General features: G+C 39.5%; 2 protein-coding genes across 2 annotated transcripts; one reads left to right on the top strand and one right to left on the bottom strand.

Moving 5' to 3' along the window:
• Positions 1-3,326: 3,326 nt before the first annotated feature.
• Positions 3,327-6,542, bottom strand: LOC128623126 (zinc finger and SCAN domain-containing protein 2-like). The gene is made up of 2 exons (XM_053650014.1): positions 6,404-6,542; positions 3,327-4,426 (listed from the first exon to the last, which is right to left on the bottom strand). The coding sequence occupies exons 1-2, from the start codon at positions 6,540-6,542 to the stop codon at positions 3,327-3,329; spliced, it is 1,239 nt and encodes a 412-aa protein (XP_053505989.1).
• Positions 6,543-10,308: 3,766 nt separating this feature from the next.
• On the top strand, positions 10,309-15,380 carry si:ch211-214j24.10 (uncharacterized protein LOC558894 homolog). The gene is made up of 4 exons (XM_053649995.1): positions 10,309-10,447; positions 12,151-12,873; positions 13,204-13,236; positions 13,922-15,380. Exons 1-4 carry the CDS (start codon positions 10,432-10,434, stop codon positions 13,957-13,959), a joined length of 810 nt encoding a protein of 269 aa, XP_053505970.1. The 5' UTR covers positions 10,309-10,431; the 3' UTR covers positions 13,960-15,380.
• The last annotated feature ends 2,354 nt before the right edge of the window (positions 15,381-17,734 follow it).

Below are 17,734 nucleotides of genomic sequence, written 5' to 3'. Positions count from 1 at the left end.
CATGACTCCACATACCGGTGTCCTTGGGCAAGACAATGAACCCCAAGTTGCTCCCGATGGCAAGCTAACGCCTTGCATGGCAGCTCTGCTACCATTGGTGTGTGTGTGTGAATGGGTGAATGAGACACAGTGTAAAGTGCTTTGGAACGGCTAAAGTTAAAAAAGCGCTATATAAATACAGACCAAATAATGTGCTTAATGTTTGAACAGATGGATAATGTTCATAAAATAAATCTGCACTGAGAGGGTCAGTGGAACAGTTGAAGGGGTCCCTAGCTGAAAATCATACATCCCTTCCTTCCATTTCAACTCAAAATTTCTGCACTATTACAAAATGGCATTATTACAGTCCTGACTGAAGATGGACCACATCGCATTGGCTTTAAACCAGCTCCCAGTCCACTCTTTAAAGGTCCCAGTGCCATTTTAAAATCACTGGTCTGCTTTGCTCTCGGGGGGTTGGTAAACAATTGTGGAAAGTATCATAGAGTCGAAACTAACACAAAATGGATGAGATTCCAATTACTGCGTTTCCCAGACTATAAGTTTTTTGCGATCTAGTAAGCATGTAAAAGTTATACTGTATCTTCTAGAAATGAATTACAGTTGTAGAAAGTATGTGGAAGAATTTACTCACTCAAAATACATACAAAAAATTACATCCGAACACGTTTTGCGTGAAGTATATTTTTAATTCTTTCTCTTGAAACAAACTTTAGAACATAAAGTGCAGTTGCAAAATTTCTGAATTTACAACAGTTTTTCTTACTTTGGATGTGATAAAATGTGAATATACCATTAGAGAAGCTTAGTGTGTTTTTTTTTTTTTTTTACTATTTAAGAGAATACTCAGTATATATAAACTTGTTTAAATGGGGAAAAAAAATAAACATTAATTTATCGCAGATAGTGTTTCATTTTTTTTCCCCTTTAAGTAGTTTTGCCTAAATATTGAAAAATGAATCAAATTTTCATTTATCATCCTCCGATGATGACCTTCACCATGCCATGTGACTGCAGAAAAGGACAGCACTTCCTGGTCATGTGATGTGGCATTATTTTTTTATGATGTTAACGTTAAAGACCCCTTTTTCCGGTTACATAGGAAAATAGTAGCTTTGTATTATTGCCTATCAAAAATGGCATATGGCAACACCGTGCAGTAAAGAGTTCATCTGATTTCAACCCAGAACGTACCTTTATCCACTGGCATTGTAAACTTGTAAAGTGTGTGTAGGAAAGGTATGATGTTCTGCTCTTGCTGTTCAAAAAACTCCCATTTTGTATCCTTATTCTTTTCAATTGAGCATTTCCCTATAAAAAAAAAAAAAAAGAGTTCTAAGTATAACCACTTTATATTATTACCTCCATATACAACCAGATATAAATTCAAATGAAGCATAAGTACACTAGCACCCTTCACAAACTAACGCCACCCAGATCCGGCTTAATAGTTAAGAGTTATTCAATGTCACAACACTCGAGGGTTTTTAAATATCACGTCTTCATAACAACAAAAAGAGATGAAGTTTGAATTGGGATTTATAGATGACATTAGTAACAGTAAGCCCAAAATAAACTCATTATTGTATACAAATGAAACGTGATGTAATGAAGGTTGTATGTGCTCGAAACCAAAAAAATTTCTCTAATTAACTAAAACCATTTTAGTGACTTGTATAAATAATACATAAAAACATCACTTTAATTAGGTGTTAGGATGTGACAACAGTATATACTGTATATGCAGTCCAGCCCAGCAATATGTTTTCCACAAAGAAAGACAGAGCTACAGTTTTTTTTCTTTTCAAGGCAACTACTTGGAAATTAAACACGCTGTATTTCTCTCCAAAACAAGCGAACCGTGCTTGTATTATTTGGATTATCTAAGTATCTTCTAAGTGATCACTTAGAAATAACTACATTGGTCAACCTAATGAAGGAAAATCTGTTCACTTAAAAAGGTACAGCAGACCTACAGTATGTTTTCTTTACACAAGTCATGAGAGTTTATCAGAACTCATTATTTTGTGATGAGTGGTAATCACAAAGAGGATAAAATGTACACAAAAGATAGTACATGTACACGATATGTACACAAAAAATGTCAAAATTTAAGGGTGGGTGATATCTAAAAAAAATAAACATAACCATATCCTTTAAATAAATCATGATGACCAATTACAGAAGATTGTTTTCACTCACATTTAAGCTCAAGCACTAATCAGAGTACTCATTGTTTTATTTGGAGTGTATTTCTTTTGCTTCATCTAGGGAGAGGCAATGCTGAATGGTGAGCGAGGTGTGTATTATCGTAAATGGAGTACATGTAGTTTTACTCTCATTGATTCCTCACTTTAAACCGTGTTATTGATCACAGAACTTATGTACTAGTACATGTGATATAACAAAGTTATAGAAAATCCTAGACATCTGTGCACCTATTTATGCTCATGCTCAGACTGGAATATTTGACTTTGGGGGTGGTGTTTTGTTTTTGTTTTCAATAAATTAAAATGGATTGCAATTACAATTTGCAATTATGCATCCAAACAGCAATGTTTCTGCAAATACAATGCCTCCAGATTCACCCCCTCCTTTTTGTTTTTGTTTTTGCTTTATTACTTATTAAGCAGTTTTTAGACTTATTTTTTTCTTATCTTATTTAGAAAAAAAAAATTATAGGACGCCAGCAGATACAGCTTGATAAACTGTATGTGCTGGCAAGACACAGAAGAGCAACGAGGGTTGTATTTGACTCCACACACCCACTTAACCCGGAATCTGTAATGCTTCCATCTGGAAGAAGGTACACGGTCCTGAAATATCTTAGAAATGTGTATAAACATGACTGAATACCAGTGGCGATTAGAATATTAAATGAAGGGTAAGCAACTCCTTGTGAAAATAATTGATATATTGTGTATGTATTATTGTGGGTTTTTACTTATTAATTGTTTTTTTTTTTTATGAGAAGACAAAGGAGAATTTCCACATTGGTGGACAATAAAGTCAAATCCATCAATATTCCAATTTCATTGGAATTCACGAGTGTATAACACGTGTATTTTAATTTTCCATGTGCCCACCGTTAATGCTGTTTTTAACCGCTAAAGGAGTTGAAGATTCGGAGCTCGAATAGTGTGCAGACTCTCAGAAGTCTGACTCCGGTACAGCACATACACACAGTAACGATGCTCACGTCGATTAGACATCGTCAATACCTGATTACATCACCAAACCCGGCTTGAAAATGAGAAAAACTCCCTTCACAGCAGTCACGGAGATAATAAATAGATACCTCTAATGCAAACCATACAAAAATTTCAGCTCGAGCTAATTTCCTTCTCCTCAGTATGTATTCTCTGGTGTACTTTTAAGTACCATGATCTGTAAAAGCTTTTGCCGCACTGCTCGCATCGATAAGGCTTCTCTCCGGTATGCTTTCTTTGGTGTATCTTTAAAGAGCCTGGATGAGAAAAACACTTGTCGCAGTCTGTACACCGGTAAGGCTTCTCTCCGGTATGGATCCTCTGGTGCACTTTTAACGCACTTGACTGAGTAAAACTCTTCCCACACTGCGTGCAGTGGTACGGCTTCTCCCCGGTATGTATCCTCTCGTGACCTTTCAATAAGCCTGCATGAGAGAAGCCCTTTCCACACTGGGAGCACTGGTACGGCCTTTCTCCAGTATGTATTCGGACGTGAATTTTCAGCGACGTGAGATGGGAGAAATTCTTCCCGCACTGAGTGCAGTGGTACGGCTTCTCGCCACTATGGATCCTCTCGTGAACTTTTAGTGAACTCGGGTGAGAAAACTGCCTTCCGCATTCAGAACAGCTATAAGGCTTCCCTCCGGTGTGCGAGCCTTCGTGATCTTTCAGGGAGCTCGGATGTGAAAATCGTTTCCCGCACTCAAGGCAAGAGAAAGGCTTCTCTCCAGAATGCATGCGCTGGTGTTTTTTTAAAAACGCATGCCTAGAAAAGCTCTTCCCGCACTGAAGGCACTGGTACGGCTTCTCTCCCGTGTGGATCCTCTCGTGCAATTTCAACGAGCCTGAAAGAGCAAACCTCTTCCCACACTGAAAGCACTGATACGGCTTCTCTCCTGTATGCGTCCTCCTGTGACCTGTTAACGACGCTAGGTGAGAAAACCTCCTCCCGCAATGCAAGCACCCGTAAGGCTTCTCTCCCGTATGTACTCTTAGGTGGGTTTTTAAAAACTGCATTTTAGCAAAAGTCTTCTCACAGTGAGGGCAGCGGTTCAAATGACTGCTGGGGGTTTTCTCCTCGCTGCCTGCCTCTGGAACAACGAGGACCCTGTGAAAGCTTCGATTAGTGCTTCCTTCATTATATTCAGTGCTTTCTGGTGTTTCCTCGGACACCCTCTGCTCTTCATCTTCCTCTTTCAGCTGTGCAGCAATACCTAAAATACAGGAAGTGATAGTAAAAATTCCTGAGTGAAAAAGAACATTTCCAGCTTTCTTGTTGTGAACGTGATCCAGTGTCAGTCTCAGGTATTACGATTTGAGAAAACATCCTTAACAGACACACACAACTTTATACACGGTCAAGTCCAGAATTATTGGTGCCCTTCATAAAAGATGGGTTTATTAAATGTTATGAAAACACAATGGTGTCATGGTTCATTGGCTTAAATTTCCACACTGAGGGCAAACCTTTGATGTGAATTTATCCTAAGAAAAAAAAAAAACATTTTTTTTTTAAACAAACTTACAGATCACAATTATTCCCACCTCTAGAAACAAACAAAATGTAACAAATGCTTGTTCCAATTTATACGTTTTTTATTTTTATTTAAACCTCATGTTACCTTGAGTGTTTAGGAACTCCAAGTGATCATCCATGACTGATATATGACCAAACGTACGTGGACACCTGACCATCACTCCTACATGAGCTTACTGGACATCCTATTCCGATACCATGTTCATTAATATTGACTTGCCACCCCATTTGCAGCTATAACACAATCTCCTCTCTTCTGGGAAGGCTGTCTTATAAGATTTTGAAGAATTTGTGCCCATTGATTCTGTCTCAGTGTTCCAATTCATCCCTAAAGCGTTTAATCAATGGGCTTGAGGCCCTGCATTCCAGTAGGTAGCATTCTCGTGGCATCCACCAAACCCAGATTCGTCCATCAGACGGCAAGATAGTGAAGTTTGTCTCATCAGTCCAGAGAACGTGTTTCCACTGCTCCAGAGTCCAGTGGCAGTGTTTTTTACACCACTCCAGATAATGCTTGGCATTGTGCACAGTGATCTCAGGCTTGTGTGCAGCTACTTGGCCATGGAAACCCATTTCACGATGCACAGTTCTTGTACTGATGTTGCTTCCAGAGGCAGTTTAGAACTCTGTAGCGAGTGATGCAACAGAGGATAGGAGATTTATTTTTACATACTACGCTCTTCAGCACTCCGCTGAACTGGTGTGGTTTACAGCTCCGTGTTTGAGCTGTTGTTGCACCAAGACGCTTCCATTTCACAATAATAGCACTCAGAGTTGACCGGGGAAGCTCTAGCAGGGCAGAAATTTCACAAACTGATTTGTGGCAAAGGTGGCACTAAACAAAAAAGTACCAGGTATCAGGTACTATCCAGTGTAAAGCCCCCACTAGATAATTATACAAGTTGAAGGATGGACTTTAAACGAATGTATGTTGTTATACATTTAACTGTGTCTTTGGCAAGGGCGTAACCATGGTATGGACATTGGGGGGGGTCCAAGCTAAGGTTACCTACTATTTAGGTATCTAGTTACTTACTGTCTGAAAGAAAGCTCGTATGCTCTGCTGCACTTTTCTACGCTTGGCTGCTGTCTCCATTTCCTACAGACTGAGCTGCTAAAATATATCAGTGAACTTGTGTTGAGTATGGGCGCAACCAAGTGTACAACTGGAGGAGGGGTCACACACCTATTTTCCTTAACAAACGGAAATATATTAAAAAGGAATATAGACATAAATAAATAGAATAGATGAAGAAAAGACAGATCCGTTGGCAGGGTTTATTAAAGGGGTACATATAGAAAAAAATTTGTACTGTATATTGTTGGGACAGATTGGTATTTCCTCAACATTGAGGGGACACCCCCAAAGAATGCGTGGTTACGCCCATGGTCTTTGATGTTTAAAGTTAATAGCGCCCTGGGAAAATAAGTCCTGACTACATAAGACCTTTGGAAATTTGGAACTGGGGAACATAGGACCCTGTGAGTATAGGAATAACTGAGTGCTGAGGGGTTGGGCCCTGGCTTTTGCTTTTTATCCAAACAATAACAGAGGCATGAATTCATCTCCAGTTCATCCGGGTCAGTGAGAACTAATACAGCTCATTATCAGCCCGTAGAGGTTTGTTTTTATTGTTATTATTATTCCACTCACCTTCGATTGTTGTATCTATGCTGGTTTCATCTTCCTCGGTTTTAACCGTGCACGCAGTGATACAATCATCACCACACTCCTCTTTCACACAGCACTGCTCCTGGACCACATCCGGGACACACACTGCAGACCGCAACATTGTTCCACAAACTGTTCAAGATGTACATAAGATCTAAACACTAGCACTGATCAATCCTATCAGCGGTTTGGCATGAGGGGCACAAGAACGCGTTCTTCTGCAAGATGACTGCAAATTGGGAACATGAATAAGACTATACTGCCCTCTGCTGGATACACAAACACAACTTTTTGCATCACAATGCCTTAAGTGTTACACCTCTTAAACTTTTCCACATTTTGCAGTGCTACCCCTACTGAAAAAAACAACAACGATATAATCCTATAGAAAGAAACAGTAGAAATAGAATAGTAATGGTTTTAATGGTTATAATGGGAGTTGTATTGGTTTTAATGGTCACTGTGGGTGTCTACTGGTAATTTGTTGCTTTCTGTTGGTGGCATGTTGTGTTTAGTGGATACCAGCCGTAATATGTGACCATTTGGTAATTGTTTGAATGGTTAACAGCTGATGGTTTGTAATGGTATTTGTAGTGGAAAGCTTACGGATTTCCCTGATGGTTTCATTTGTTTGTTTGTTTTGCTTGCTTTTCAGCAGGGACAACCTGGAACCGAAATAAACTTTTGTCATACATGTCATATCTTGTGCGCGTTTCTGACTGAATGTCCTCCTGTAATACCCTCACTGAATCCCCTCTCAGTGATGTTTGGTGGAAGACCTTCTTCAAGATTCAAGCACTTTTTTTTTATTGTCATATACACAAGGTTTCTTGTACACAGGGGGAGGGCGGGGCTGCGGTGGAAAATAACAAAGAAAATAATAATAATAAAGAAAAAGAATAAAGTACATTTTAAAACAATATATAAAAGTATAAAGGCGTGTAGAATACAGTGTGGGAGAAGAAGAAGAAACATGGATGTAAAAACTGTTGGTATAAATAATAGTAGTGTCACACACACACTATAATCCATAATCAGGCCATAATCAGGCATAACATTAAAACCACTGACAGGTGAACATTGATTATCTTGTTACAATGGCACCTGGCAATGGGTGGGATGTATTAGGCGGCAAGTGAACAGTCAGATTTCGAAGTTGATGTGTTGGAAGCAGGAAAAATGGGCAAGCGTAAGGATCTGTGCAACTCTGACAAGGGCCAAATTGTGATGGCTAGACAAGGACCACATTGAAACTCTCTTTTTTTAAAATTTTTTTTTTACTTTTTATTTACAATTGGAAATAAATAGAAGCATTTAGAATTTTGAAATATTTAAAACAAAAGAAACGTTCAATATCTTGAATATTTAATATTCAAGATTCCGCAGTATTTTTAGGTCTCGATTTCAACGTCAGCAAACGTGTGATATTGACCATGTCAACCGCATTGTACAGAAAGTCCGATTTTCCTCATGCCTCACACCTCATTCGCTCCTTTTAGAAATATATACCATGTTTTAAGAAAATACAAACACAATTAGGATGATGTACACATGTAGGAGAAGAAACTTGACAGGGTCTAACCTTCACTTGTTTGATAGCTAGTCAGATTTTACTTAGCTGAGGCTCGAGCCTCATGTTTAAGAGGCTGACGTGGACAATGCTGATGATTAGTGATCAGTCATTTCGCACTGTAATGCTTTACAGCGTGGCAATATTATTGTTTTTCATAAGTAGATCCATAAGTAGTCAGGTGGAGTGTCTTTCTGTGGAATTAGGAATCTTTAAATGTGATTTTTCTCCCTTTTTAACTTTTGAGAGTTAACTAAATTTAAAAAAAAAATAGCTTTTTACTTGTAGTTGAGATCCATGCAAAAAAATAAACAGGGAAACTTAGTATTCAGAACTATATAGAAAATGTCCAAATTTGACCACGTTGAAAATTTGACCATCATATGGTCATTATAATTGTTCATTCCTCTCAGTTTTACAGTCCAGACAATAATCCTCAAGTTAACATACCAGACCCACCCAAGCACATGCATGAACACATTCAAAATGATAAAACGCTTTTAAATAGTCTTGGAAAACATCCCAAAAAATATGGAGCAGAGACTCAATGAAAAGCAGCTGAACTTTTGGTCTGGAGTACAAGTGACAAGAAAAAAAGGCAGAGCAAGATTTTGAGATCAAATTCCATGCCTATGCTAGTAGAAACAAGCAGCATACAATGACGTCATCAATATGTTAGAGTCTAGTGAGAGAATGGAGAATGGGTGTGGATTATTTGAGGCCTATTGTGATATCTTTCCTTTACACCTCCCTCCAGAGCCAAATCAATTAGCTGAAAAAGTCACCACATGCATCAAAAAGATCTCATCTGATTGCCAGAGAAGGAAGAATGAATCTGCTATTTGTGGAGAAAGTATATGTAGCATACATAGACTGCTGTGCAAAGTTTGCAAACTGCCTGCAGATGGCAGAGACAGTTATTTAACACTGTGAACAGGAATCTCCAAGCAGCTCATTGTCAGTTACTGGCTACTTTAAGGCATCTATAGGACCCATTCCATTGTTTTTAGAAAAAATCTGAGTTCTCCGCAGCCAAAAAGCCTGTACTTTGTGATCCAAATAAGGGGCCTTTTATCCATGAAAGATCATACAAACTTTTATAACCATCGCTGTTATCAGCACCAGCCGTCAGATTCAGTGGCAGGTCCAGCAAACCCATATCTTACTTGGAATTCCTAAAAGAAAGAGGAGGATGAAGAATACAACGTATAATCATTGTTATGGTGATGTTTTTTTTTATTAGGAGACATTTATTTAACATTTCATGGAAAGAGTCTGGGTTGTAAATGTTGAAGTTTCCCAGCTCAGATTAGTCTTGAAAAGATGAGTTCACACTTTCTGGTTTCTTGGTAAATGACAGTCTGGGTTTTTTGAGAGAGCGAGAGCGTGAGAGAGAGAGAGAGAGAGAGAGAGAGAGAGAGAGAAACTGGTGAGAGTATTACTGTTTATAACAGCTATAATGTAATTGAGAAAAGAAACGAACTTGTCTCTCAGACGTTCAACAATATTAAACCTATCTAGAAACAGTTCAAATGTGTGATTTATCCTTCATTAATAAATGAACCTTTGCAATCTTTGGAAAATCGATGTAGTATAATTGGAATAACAGACTTTGAGAGGGATAGCAGCACTCCGCTTGTGTGTCGTGCCACATCACACCCCCCGGCGTACATTATTTTTGTGTGACAGCATGGTCTGTCGTTTATTATTCCTAATAAATGTTACAGTAGTTCTTCTATTCATTTTCCATACCGCGTGTCCTATACAAGGTCTCAGGGGAGCCTGGAGCATATCCCAGGGAACTCAGGGTGCAAGGTCGGGGACACCCTGGACGGGGTTCAAACCTGCCCCAGGGCACAATCACACACACTCACTCACTCACCCGTTCACACACTATGGACAACTGTGTGATGCCAATCAGCCTACAACACTTTTGTCTTTGGGCCGTGACAGGAAACCCGAGTACCCGGAGGAAACCCGAGAACATGCAAACACCATGCACACAGCACAGAGGTGTGATTTGAACCTTGAACCCTGGAGGTGTGAAGCAAACGTGCCTTGGGGTCATATAAAATTCATCGAGTCTATTCAGGGTCGTTTGCCACAATACTTTTTGAACCCCCGGCCTAGCAACATATGATCATTCATGATTCATATACCGTTTTAATAGTTCTCTCTTATGCAAACTGTACACCAGCAAAGAAACTCTTTTGACCCAGGAGCAGTCAGAATTGTATTTCTGAATCCTCGACATGAACACTTCTACGCAGGGCGAGTCGTGCGCACGTGAACGCAACATTTCCCGCCCCTCTTCGCGCCTCTAAATGCGGAAGTTGCTCTAAACTGCTTCCACCCGGTCAGAGTGATCCTCCACGCCAAACAACACACAGCAAATAATCCTCTTACGCAGTTTTACCAACCGGAGATTGAGCCCATCGACATGCATATTAAAACAGGTGAGACGCTTATGTTATTGGATACACGCTGCGGCCTGCTGTAGGTCGTTTTGTTTTAAACATTTAGCCACTCAATTGTTGTGAAGTTTTCGAGTCAACAACGCCCGAGTGTGACGAAACTTTCTTACGAAAGCGTGTGAGGACTGGAGCGTATATACACTCGGTTTATACTCTGTTAATTATCCAGTTCATTTTCTTTTTAATATCTCTACATACATATAAATACTCGCCACGATTGCTACGCTTGTTACTCGAACTTTGCTTACTGTGCTAGCAAGCTAGCGGGCTAGCTAGCCAGCCTTCGTAAATAATAAGCATATTAACACTTTTATACGCTACCACGCCACATTCAAGAACCTAAGTAGGTCGTATTTTAATCGATATTTTGTAAAGAAACAAAGCAGCAACACAATGTCGGGAGAACTTTCTTCAGCTAGTGCGGCCGCCTTTAACGACACTGGGAAATTTCTAGGTGAAGCTTACGCGCATGCGCAGAAATCCTGCGCGCCCTAATACAACATGCAACATGAAAATAGGTCGTTTCCTAAATTCTTCATTTTATATACGAGTTCAAACTCGGTTTCTAATGGAATCTGCTTTAAATAAATAAATAAATAGAAGTCCTTTTTGAAACCATGTCAAAAAGGGGTGGATTTGCGTATATACCCAGCACAGAAGGTTGTATGTAGTGATCTCGAGTTTGAATTGAAGTGAATATTGAATGGGCTGTGCTAACGACTTAGCTACTTCTAAGCGCCATTTTAACTCGTACAGTGGGAATAGGTGAAGTTAATTTACTGTGCGACTACAGCTGACCTCGAGGCAACAAAACGAATCCTAATACTAAGCTCATCCTCAAATTATTAAGCTTCCACACGGTTCATATACAGTCAGATGCTGCGTTCAATAGCAGGTTGTGTGTTCAATAGCAGGTTGTGTGTTGGCGGTTCGACTACTTTAAGAACACAAGTGTAGTGCAGGTGTAAGAAAAGAGAGATGATGAGCACACATGTTCAAAACAAACGGGTATCTTGCTTTGCATAGTTAAGGAGTACAACTGCGGAGTAGGATCAAAATGTTGTGCACCCACAACATAAACTACACACACACACGGTGTTCACTGGTACACCTCAGTGTCATTTTATTCCATCTGGATATTAGTGCCAGAACTTTTGTTCAGCTTTGTCTGACATTGATCCTCTTGGAGAAGCCATAGCAATAACTCCGCTATGCATCATGCTGGAGCTTGACTTCCTGTTCATTTATAGCCTGTCCATATATGGGCTGCCTGTCACATGGTGAATGATTGACAGGCAGCACTGTTTCCTCATTGGCTAATACAGCTGTAACAGGTTGGAACTTTTGTTGTTGTTGCTGATTAATACCCATGGGTAGTAACGACTTTTTTTTTTATTTCTTTAAAATAAATAAATAAATTCTCTATTCACACCCAGACATGAAGACAGTTGAGTCATAAAAACACCTTGTTTTTCTTACTGCATATTTAAAAAAAAATATTGGGCGAGGGGTTAGAATGTCAGCAGTTTAAGAAGGCAAGTGTTTTCTGTTTAATTTTTAACTCGTGCCTGTTTGTTGAACTGCGAAGCCTGTTTTGAAGTCATGAACCCTCCCCCACCGTGCAAGACTCCATGCTCTAAAACGAAACCAACAAAAGAAATCAATTGCATCTGTTTGTTCATCAGGTACCTGGGAGTCAAATAATGCCGTGTGCGAGGCGGACACGCTGTGTGACCCTGCCGTGCTCGTCTCTCCTCCGCAACCCGAGCCACACATCCGGAACCGGCGGCTCTCCCCTGGCTCTGGCAGCTGTGGCGGAGGTGGAGGTGGCTGCGCTGCCAGAGTGGACACCCTTCCCCCTCATCAGATGTCGACCAGCCCAAATCGTGAAGGATCTTCACATGGAACTGCTCTCGCACAACCCTTGAACAGGGAGCACAGGGTGCAGAACAGGGGCAGAGGTCCTCGGCGTGAGGGAGCCAGTCAAAAACTCCATAAATCCTCCCAGGCACAGAAAGAGAGGTGGATGGGAGAAACGTTGTCATCGCTCAGACCTCCTCCCGCTTTCCCGGTGAAGGACAGCCCTGCCAAGCTGCAGCCGACAGTCAGTTATGCCTCCAAAGTGAAGGCGGGAGGAAACAACGGGGGCGTTGCTGAAGAGCCACCTGGCATCGGGGCGCTTCTGCAGAATCAGTGGGGACTCAGCTTCATCACCGACAGTCCGGCGATGGAGAACTCCGCTTTGGTCGCCGAAGAGGTTACAGATCGGAGTCCACCTGTGACCGTTCATCACGGTTCTGGAAACTCCGCGGCTTTGCCGAACAAGTGCTTGAAGCAGCCTGAGGATTCTGCACAGCTGCTGCTCACCTGTCGCCATCTAATGGAAGCCGTGCGATATCATACGCAAGGTGTGTTTTTTAGTGAGGGTTTTTCCTCACTCACTCGAAATCCTGTTCGGCTTCATTTTATAACGCACATTTAAAAATAGACAGTGTTTTTATTTTAGCCAGGTCGCTTCTGTTTACACGCTAGCTGAAAGCTAGAAACTGATCATTATCATTTGTGTAGCTGATTTCTCAAAAATACAAACTTTCTTCCTTTGTTTTTTTTTTTTTTGTAGTATTACTAAATGGCCCGAGTTTAATGTTTCAAAATTGTCTAACCATACTATGTAGTTTATTTTTATGTATATAATATAATATAATATAATATAATATTTCCTTTCTCTCTCTCTTTAGAATGGAGTGCAGTCTTCAGGAAACAAAAAGAAGGTAAGACCTTTTTACTTCTACGCTTAAAAAAACCCCCAAATTTGTACAGGAAGGGCTGGTCGATATGAATCTGACTCTCATTTGCGTGCACGTGCGTTCCAGAGTAGGCGTACCGCTGCTGTTCTGTTTCCATTGAGAACCTGCGAACAGGCTACCGTTCAAGCGGCGTCACTTTCTGTCAGCAAGAGGGGGAAATAAATCTTTAGCGTGTTTAATAAATTCAACCATGAGAACGATTTCAATACGTTCTTCTTTTGTCAAAGACGTTCTTAAATGCTATCTGAAAGAGATAAATATAATATAAACTTTAAAAAAAAAAAAAAAAAAAAAAAAGTTGTATTCATTCCCCCTCTTATAATCCTCATAACCCTGCGCTTTTGGTGAACGTCTGCTGGATAACTCGTGCTAGCGTACGCTGACGTTAAATTACGGAGCTCGGCGGAAACATCCCTGGACACTGTGGGAGTGTAATATCATGTAGAGACCACTCGGTCGTTTTTATTTATTTATTTTTTTACTCAAGCATAATGTTTTGTAATGCATTAAATCCTGTGATGCATCACAGGAAAATATTGGTGTGTTAACCTCACTTTGTTTTTAAACCCTGTGAATGAGGTGTGTGCTTTTTTTTTTTTTTTTTTTTTTTTAAAAAAAAAAAAACAAAAACATTTTTTGTTTTTTTCAGATCCCGTGAAGGTCGTCTGGTACACAGACTCATCATAGCAGCTCGCACGACACACTTGGGCTAATTCACCCTCATACACTCGTACAACACACACACACACACACACACCTTCATACTCTCTCTAGCACACTTGCATTCACACACACAAACACCCTACTCTTTGCACTCATCTTCACCCCGAATTCCCCCTCCCCATGTGAAGAAAGAAACGTCTCCGATGCATGGATGCCTTAAAACTTAACGTGTGGTGTGGAGACACATCATCTTCCACACATCTTTTATTTTATCATGGTGGAGAACACTGTTTACTTTTTATAAAATATCTTTATAAAGATCCGGGAATTTTATTGTAAGGGGCAAAAAATTTTACTTTACCGTAGCTTTTCAGCCCCAGCGTTTTCCTCGTTCTCCCCCGATTCATAAAGTGCGCCTGTACTCGCAGCGAAGACCTCCATCTCTCCGGAACCGGCGTCATTTTATAACTTTTTTTTTTTTTTTTTTTGTGCGTTTATGTCCCAAACCTATCGTGCGTATGCCTTTACATGGGTGGCATTTACATGGGCACAGCTGGCACATCAGTCCTCCTAATTTCCGTTCTTAGTGCTGTTTTTAAAGTCTTTCCACCCAGACGTGAATGTAAACTGTACAATAGAGATCTTTTTAAAGGGGCACTGGAAGAGATTTAAGTGAAGTGTTAAAATAACAGAATAAAAGCAAAGTATAAAACCATTGTCTATATTTTTTATTATTACTAAACGCAGAGAAATGTACTCACCGAAAAATAATAAGTGGGGGAACTCAGGTTATCTTGCTACCTTTTTTGGTTTTGAACCTTGTGTTTTACTAAAATTTTATTAAAATTGTTTACAGTTACTTCAATTTTCAAATTTCCGGTTCTTTATTATTATTTTTTTTTTTCCTCCCCGAGTAGATCGGTGTTGAAGTTGGCATTTTAAGTGAGTAGTCACCTTTTTAAGCAAAGAAATTTAAAAAAAATGAAACCTTTTATTAAATATAGAAGTGATGTGTTCTGTACATGGCTCTGTAATCTGTGTATTGTTAAAGCTACTGGATGTAAGAGTATTTTTATTATTATTATTATTATTATTATTATTATTTTTTAGAAATACTAGAACCTGGTGTCTAGGCTTGTCTTGGCTTTTTTTTACAGCTTAACTTCTCCAGTGTCACTTTACATTTCTCCACATACGGTCGTTGAATCATGGGTTAATTTCTGTTCTGTAATGTTTTGCTGTATGTGAGATGTTCTCAAGTGTATCTGTTTTAGATACTAAATCTAAAAAAAAAAAAAAAAAATGATCAGTAACTACAATCTTCAAAGCAACAAGGTTTCCCTAAGGTCTAAAGTGGCGTACGATCCAACCACAGCTCTAAAATGTTTTTGATTTGGTTATTTGTTGATGACTTAATAGGGAAGAAAATAAACTCAGGAACTACATGTCCGTGTTGTCTTGATGTCCGTCATGCCTTCGAAATGGATCACTGTGCACGTTTTCTTTCTATCAACATATCTTTAAAGAGAAAAACACCTCTCAACCCTGGTGAGCCTCGTGGTTCAGTGTGTTCTGAAATGCTTTTCTGCTCGTCCATGGGTGTAAAGAGTGGTTATTTCAGTAATCATCCGTCTCAGCTCTTTCTGAAATACTCAAATTGCCTTGTCTGGTGGTTTGTCACACCCACCCCTTCCTATTCTGATGTTTGATGTGAATATTAATAGAAGCTGTTGACTTGTATCTGATTTTGGTTTTACACAAAACCACACCTCTTGAACGCTTGATGAGGTTAGAGGATATAGAACGAGCAATCTAAGACACTCCTCAATGTGTAATCTCTGCAGAGCCTCCAGGGTCCTCTCTTGTTCAGCTCACCTCATGGGTTGGTATTCAGTGAGGGTTAGAGATGGGGACTGGGATGGCCAAACCTTTTATTGTCTGGTTCTCCACACCATTTTTGCATCACTGTCCGGAAAGATCCAACCATGCCCAGGTTGTAGTCTTGGCGTTTCATTAGAAATGTTCTGGTACGTCATCGAGTCCATGTGTACGGATAATGGACCTCATTGATCAATCTCTAAAGAATTTTCACCAGATTTACTAGTTTCAGTAACAATGATTTTCTTTATACTCGCCAACAAAGTCCAAAGAATGTTCCCGACACTGCTCATTAATACAGTGACTTGCTCTTTTTTTTTTTTCCCCCATAATTTAATTGCTAGTTTTATTTGTATTCATTTATGGCAGTGTTTGCTCGCTTTCTTTATTTTTCACGTTCTTTAATTAATGCCAAAACAACTGGTTTTCCTCAAATGTTCTCGATTGTACTCTTAGTCCCCGACCTAGTGGACTAGCCTGAGGATGAGGCGTTGACGATGGAGACTACAGAGCACTTCCCTAAGCTGGTCCGGATCAGGTCATCTTCTAAATGCCGGAAATGTAATAAAAACAAGCCCTTTAAACTCAAGTGTATTCCAGATATAAAGGTACAGTAATCCATGTAAACTGTATGGTTTTGTAAGTTATTAGTTTTCTTATGTGTAAATTTGCACACACTCGGGAGCAGGTTACGAATGTTTTTTCTGGATTTTCATGAATACCAAATTTCTTGCGTAAGCGTGTGTACAAGCGATTTATGAATAAATCCGTTCGTTTCTGGCTTGATAAATGAGGCCCGAGGTTCCCGAGGCCTTTGTGTTAAAAAAAGAAAAGAAAAAAACAGCTCCACAACATGTCATTAACCATACTTAACATACTTGAGTGTTGTCAGAGAGTTATATTTTTGTCTCATCTGACCAGAGAACCCAAATACACTTACATCCTCTTCTAGGTGTATTCATGTGCGTATTATCTGATCTTCACTATGTCAATGAGTGACTAGGGGAATTTGGCCTGTGTGACCTCATGTTTACGCACCTCTGAAAACACAAGGAAAGGATGGTTTGCTTAAGAATCTATAAAACACTTAAGTGAACTTGAAAAATTTAAATAGAAATAAAAGTTTTACTTTTTTTTATTTGAAAAGTTTCTTATAATAATCTGACTTCAATTAAAAGTTTGTGAGATTAAGCTAAATAATCAGTCCTTACAAGTTTTTGTACAGTTTTTTATTATTATTATTATTGTTGTTGCGGCCAAAAACGCTTGATTTTGTTACAGGTTTGTTTTTTTTTTTTTTTGCGGAAATCTACTTAAATTGGCAAAATTGCTTTCACAGTGATGTTGGTAAATGAGAGCTTTTAGCTGTAATCATGTTCGACACACGTGAATCGAAGAGAGCTTTGGCTGAATGCGTGTCGTGATGTCACATGACGCGTCTCAGCCCAAATCTGCAGAAAAATTGCAAGCTCCTCTGAATATTGCGGAGTTGCGTTCATTTCTGCAATCGCAAAAATCGTGGAAGGACTGAATAACCACGCAAACATTTTGTCCCCAAAACCAGACATATAAATAGGTACATTTCACCTGCATTCAACAGAACGAGAGAAAAAAAAAAAAGCCGCACTAGTTTATGCACTTGTACCAGATTTGAAAAGATTTCAGCTTTGGGGGGTGGGGGGATGGGAAACCGTAGTATTGAGACACTACATTGTTCTACTGCTCATGCCTACATGCAAATAACAGCATTAAAGATCGGCATTTTTGCAGCTGATGAGTTAAACCAATACACAACAAAACAATCCTGTGACAAACTGATGTGTTATCAATGTTTCAATTATTTTACAGCAGTTATGTGGCAGTTAAAGAACACTTCGATTCTGGGAGGTGAAAAAAGCACAGTGTGTGTGTATATATATAC

This window comes from Ictalurus furcatus, chromosome 19, assembly GCF_023375685.1.
Source record: "Ictalurus furcatus strain D&B chromosome 19, Billie_1.0, whole genome shotgun sequence".
Taxonomy (NCBI): Eukaryota; Metazoa; Chordata; class Actinopteri; order Siluriformes; family Ictaluridae; genus Ictalurus; species Ictalurus furcatus.
This window is presented reverse-complemented; position numbering and strand designations above follow the sequence as displayed.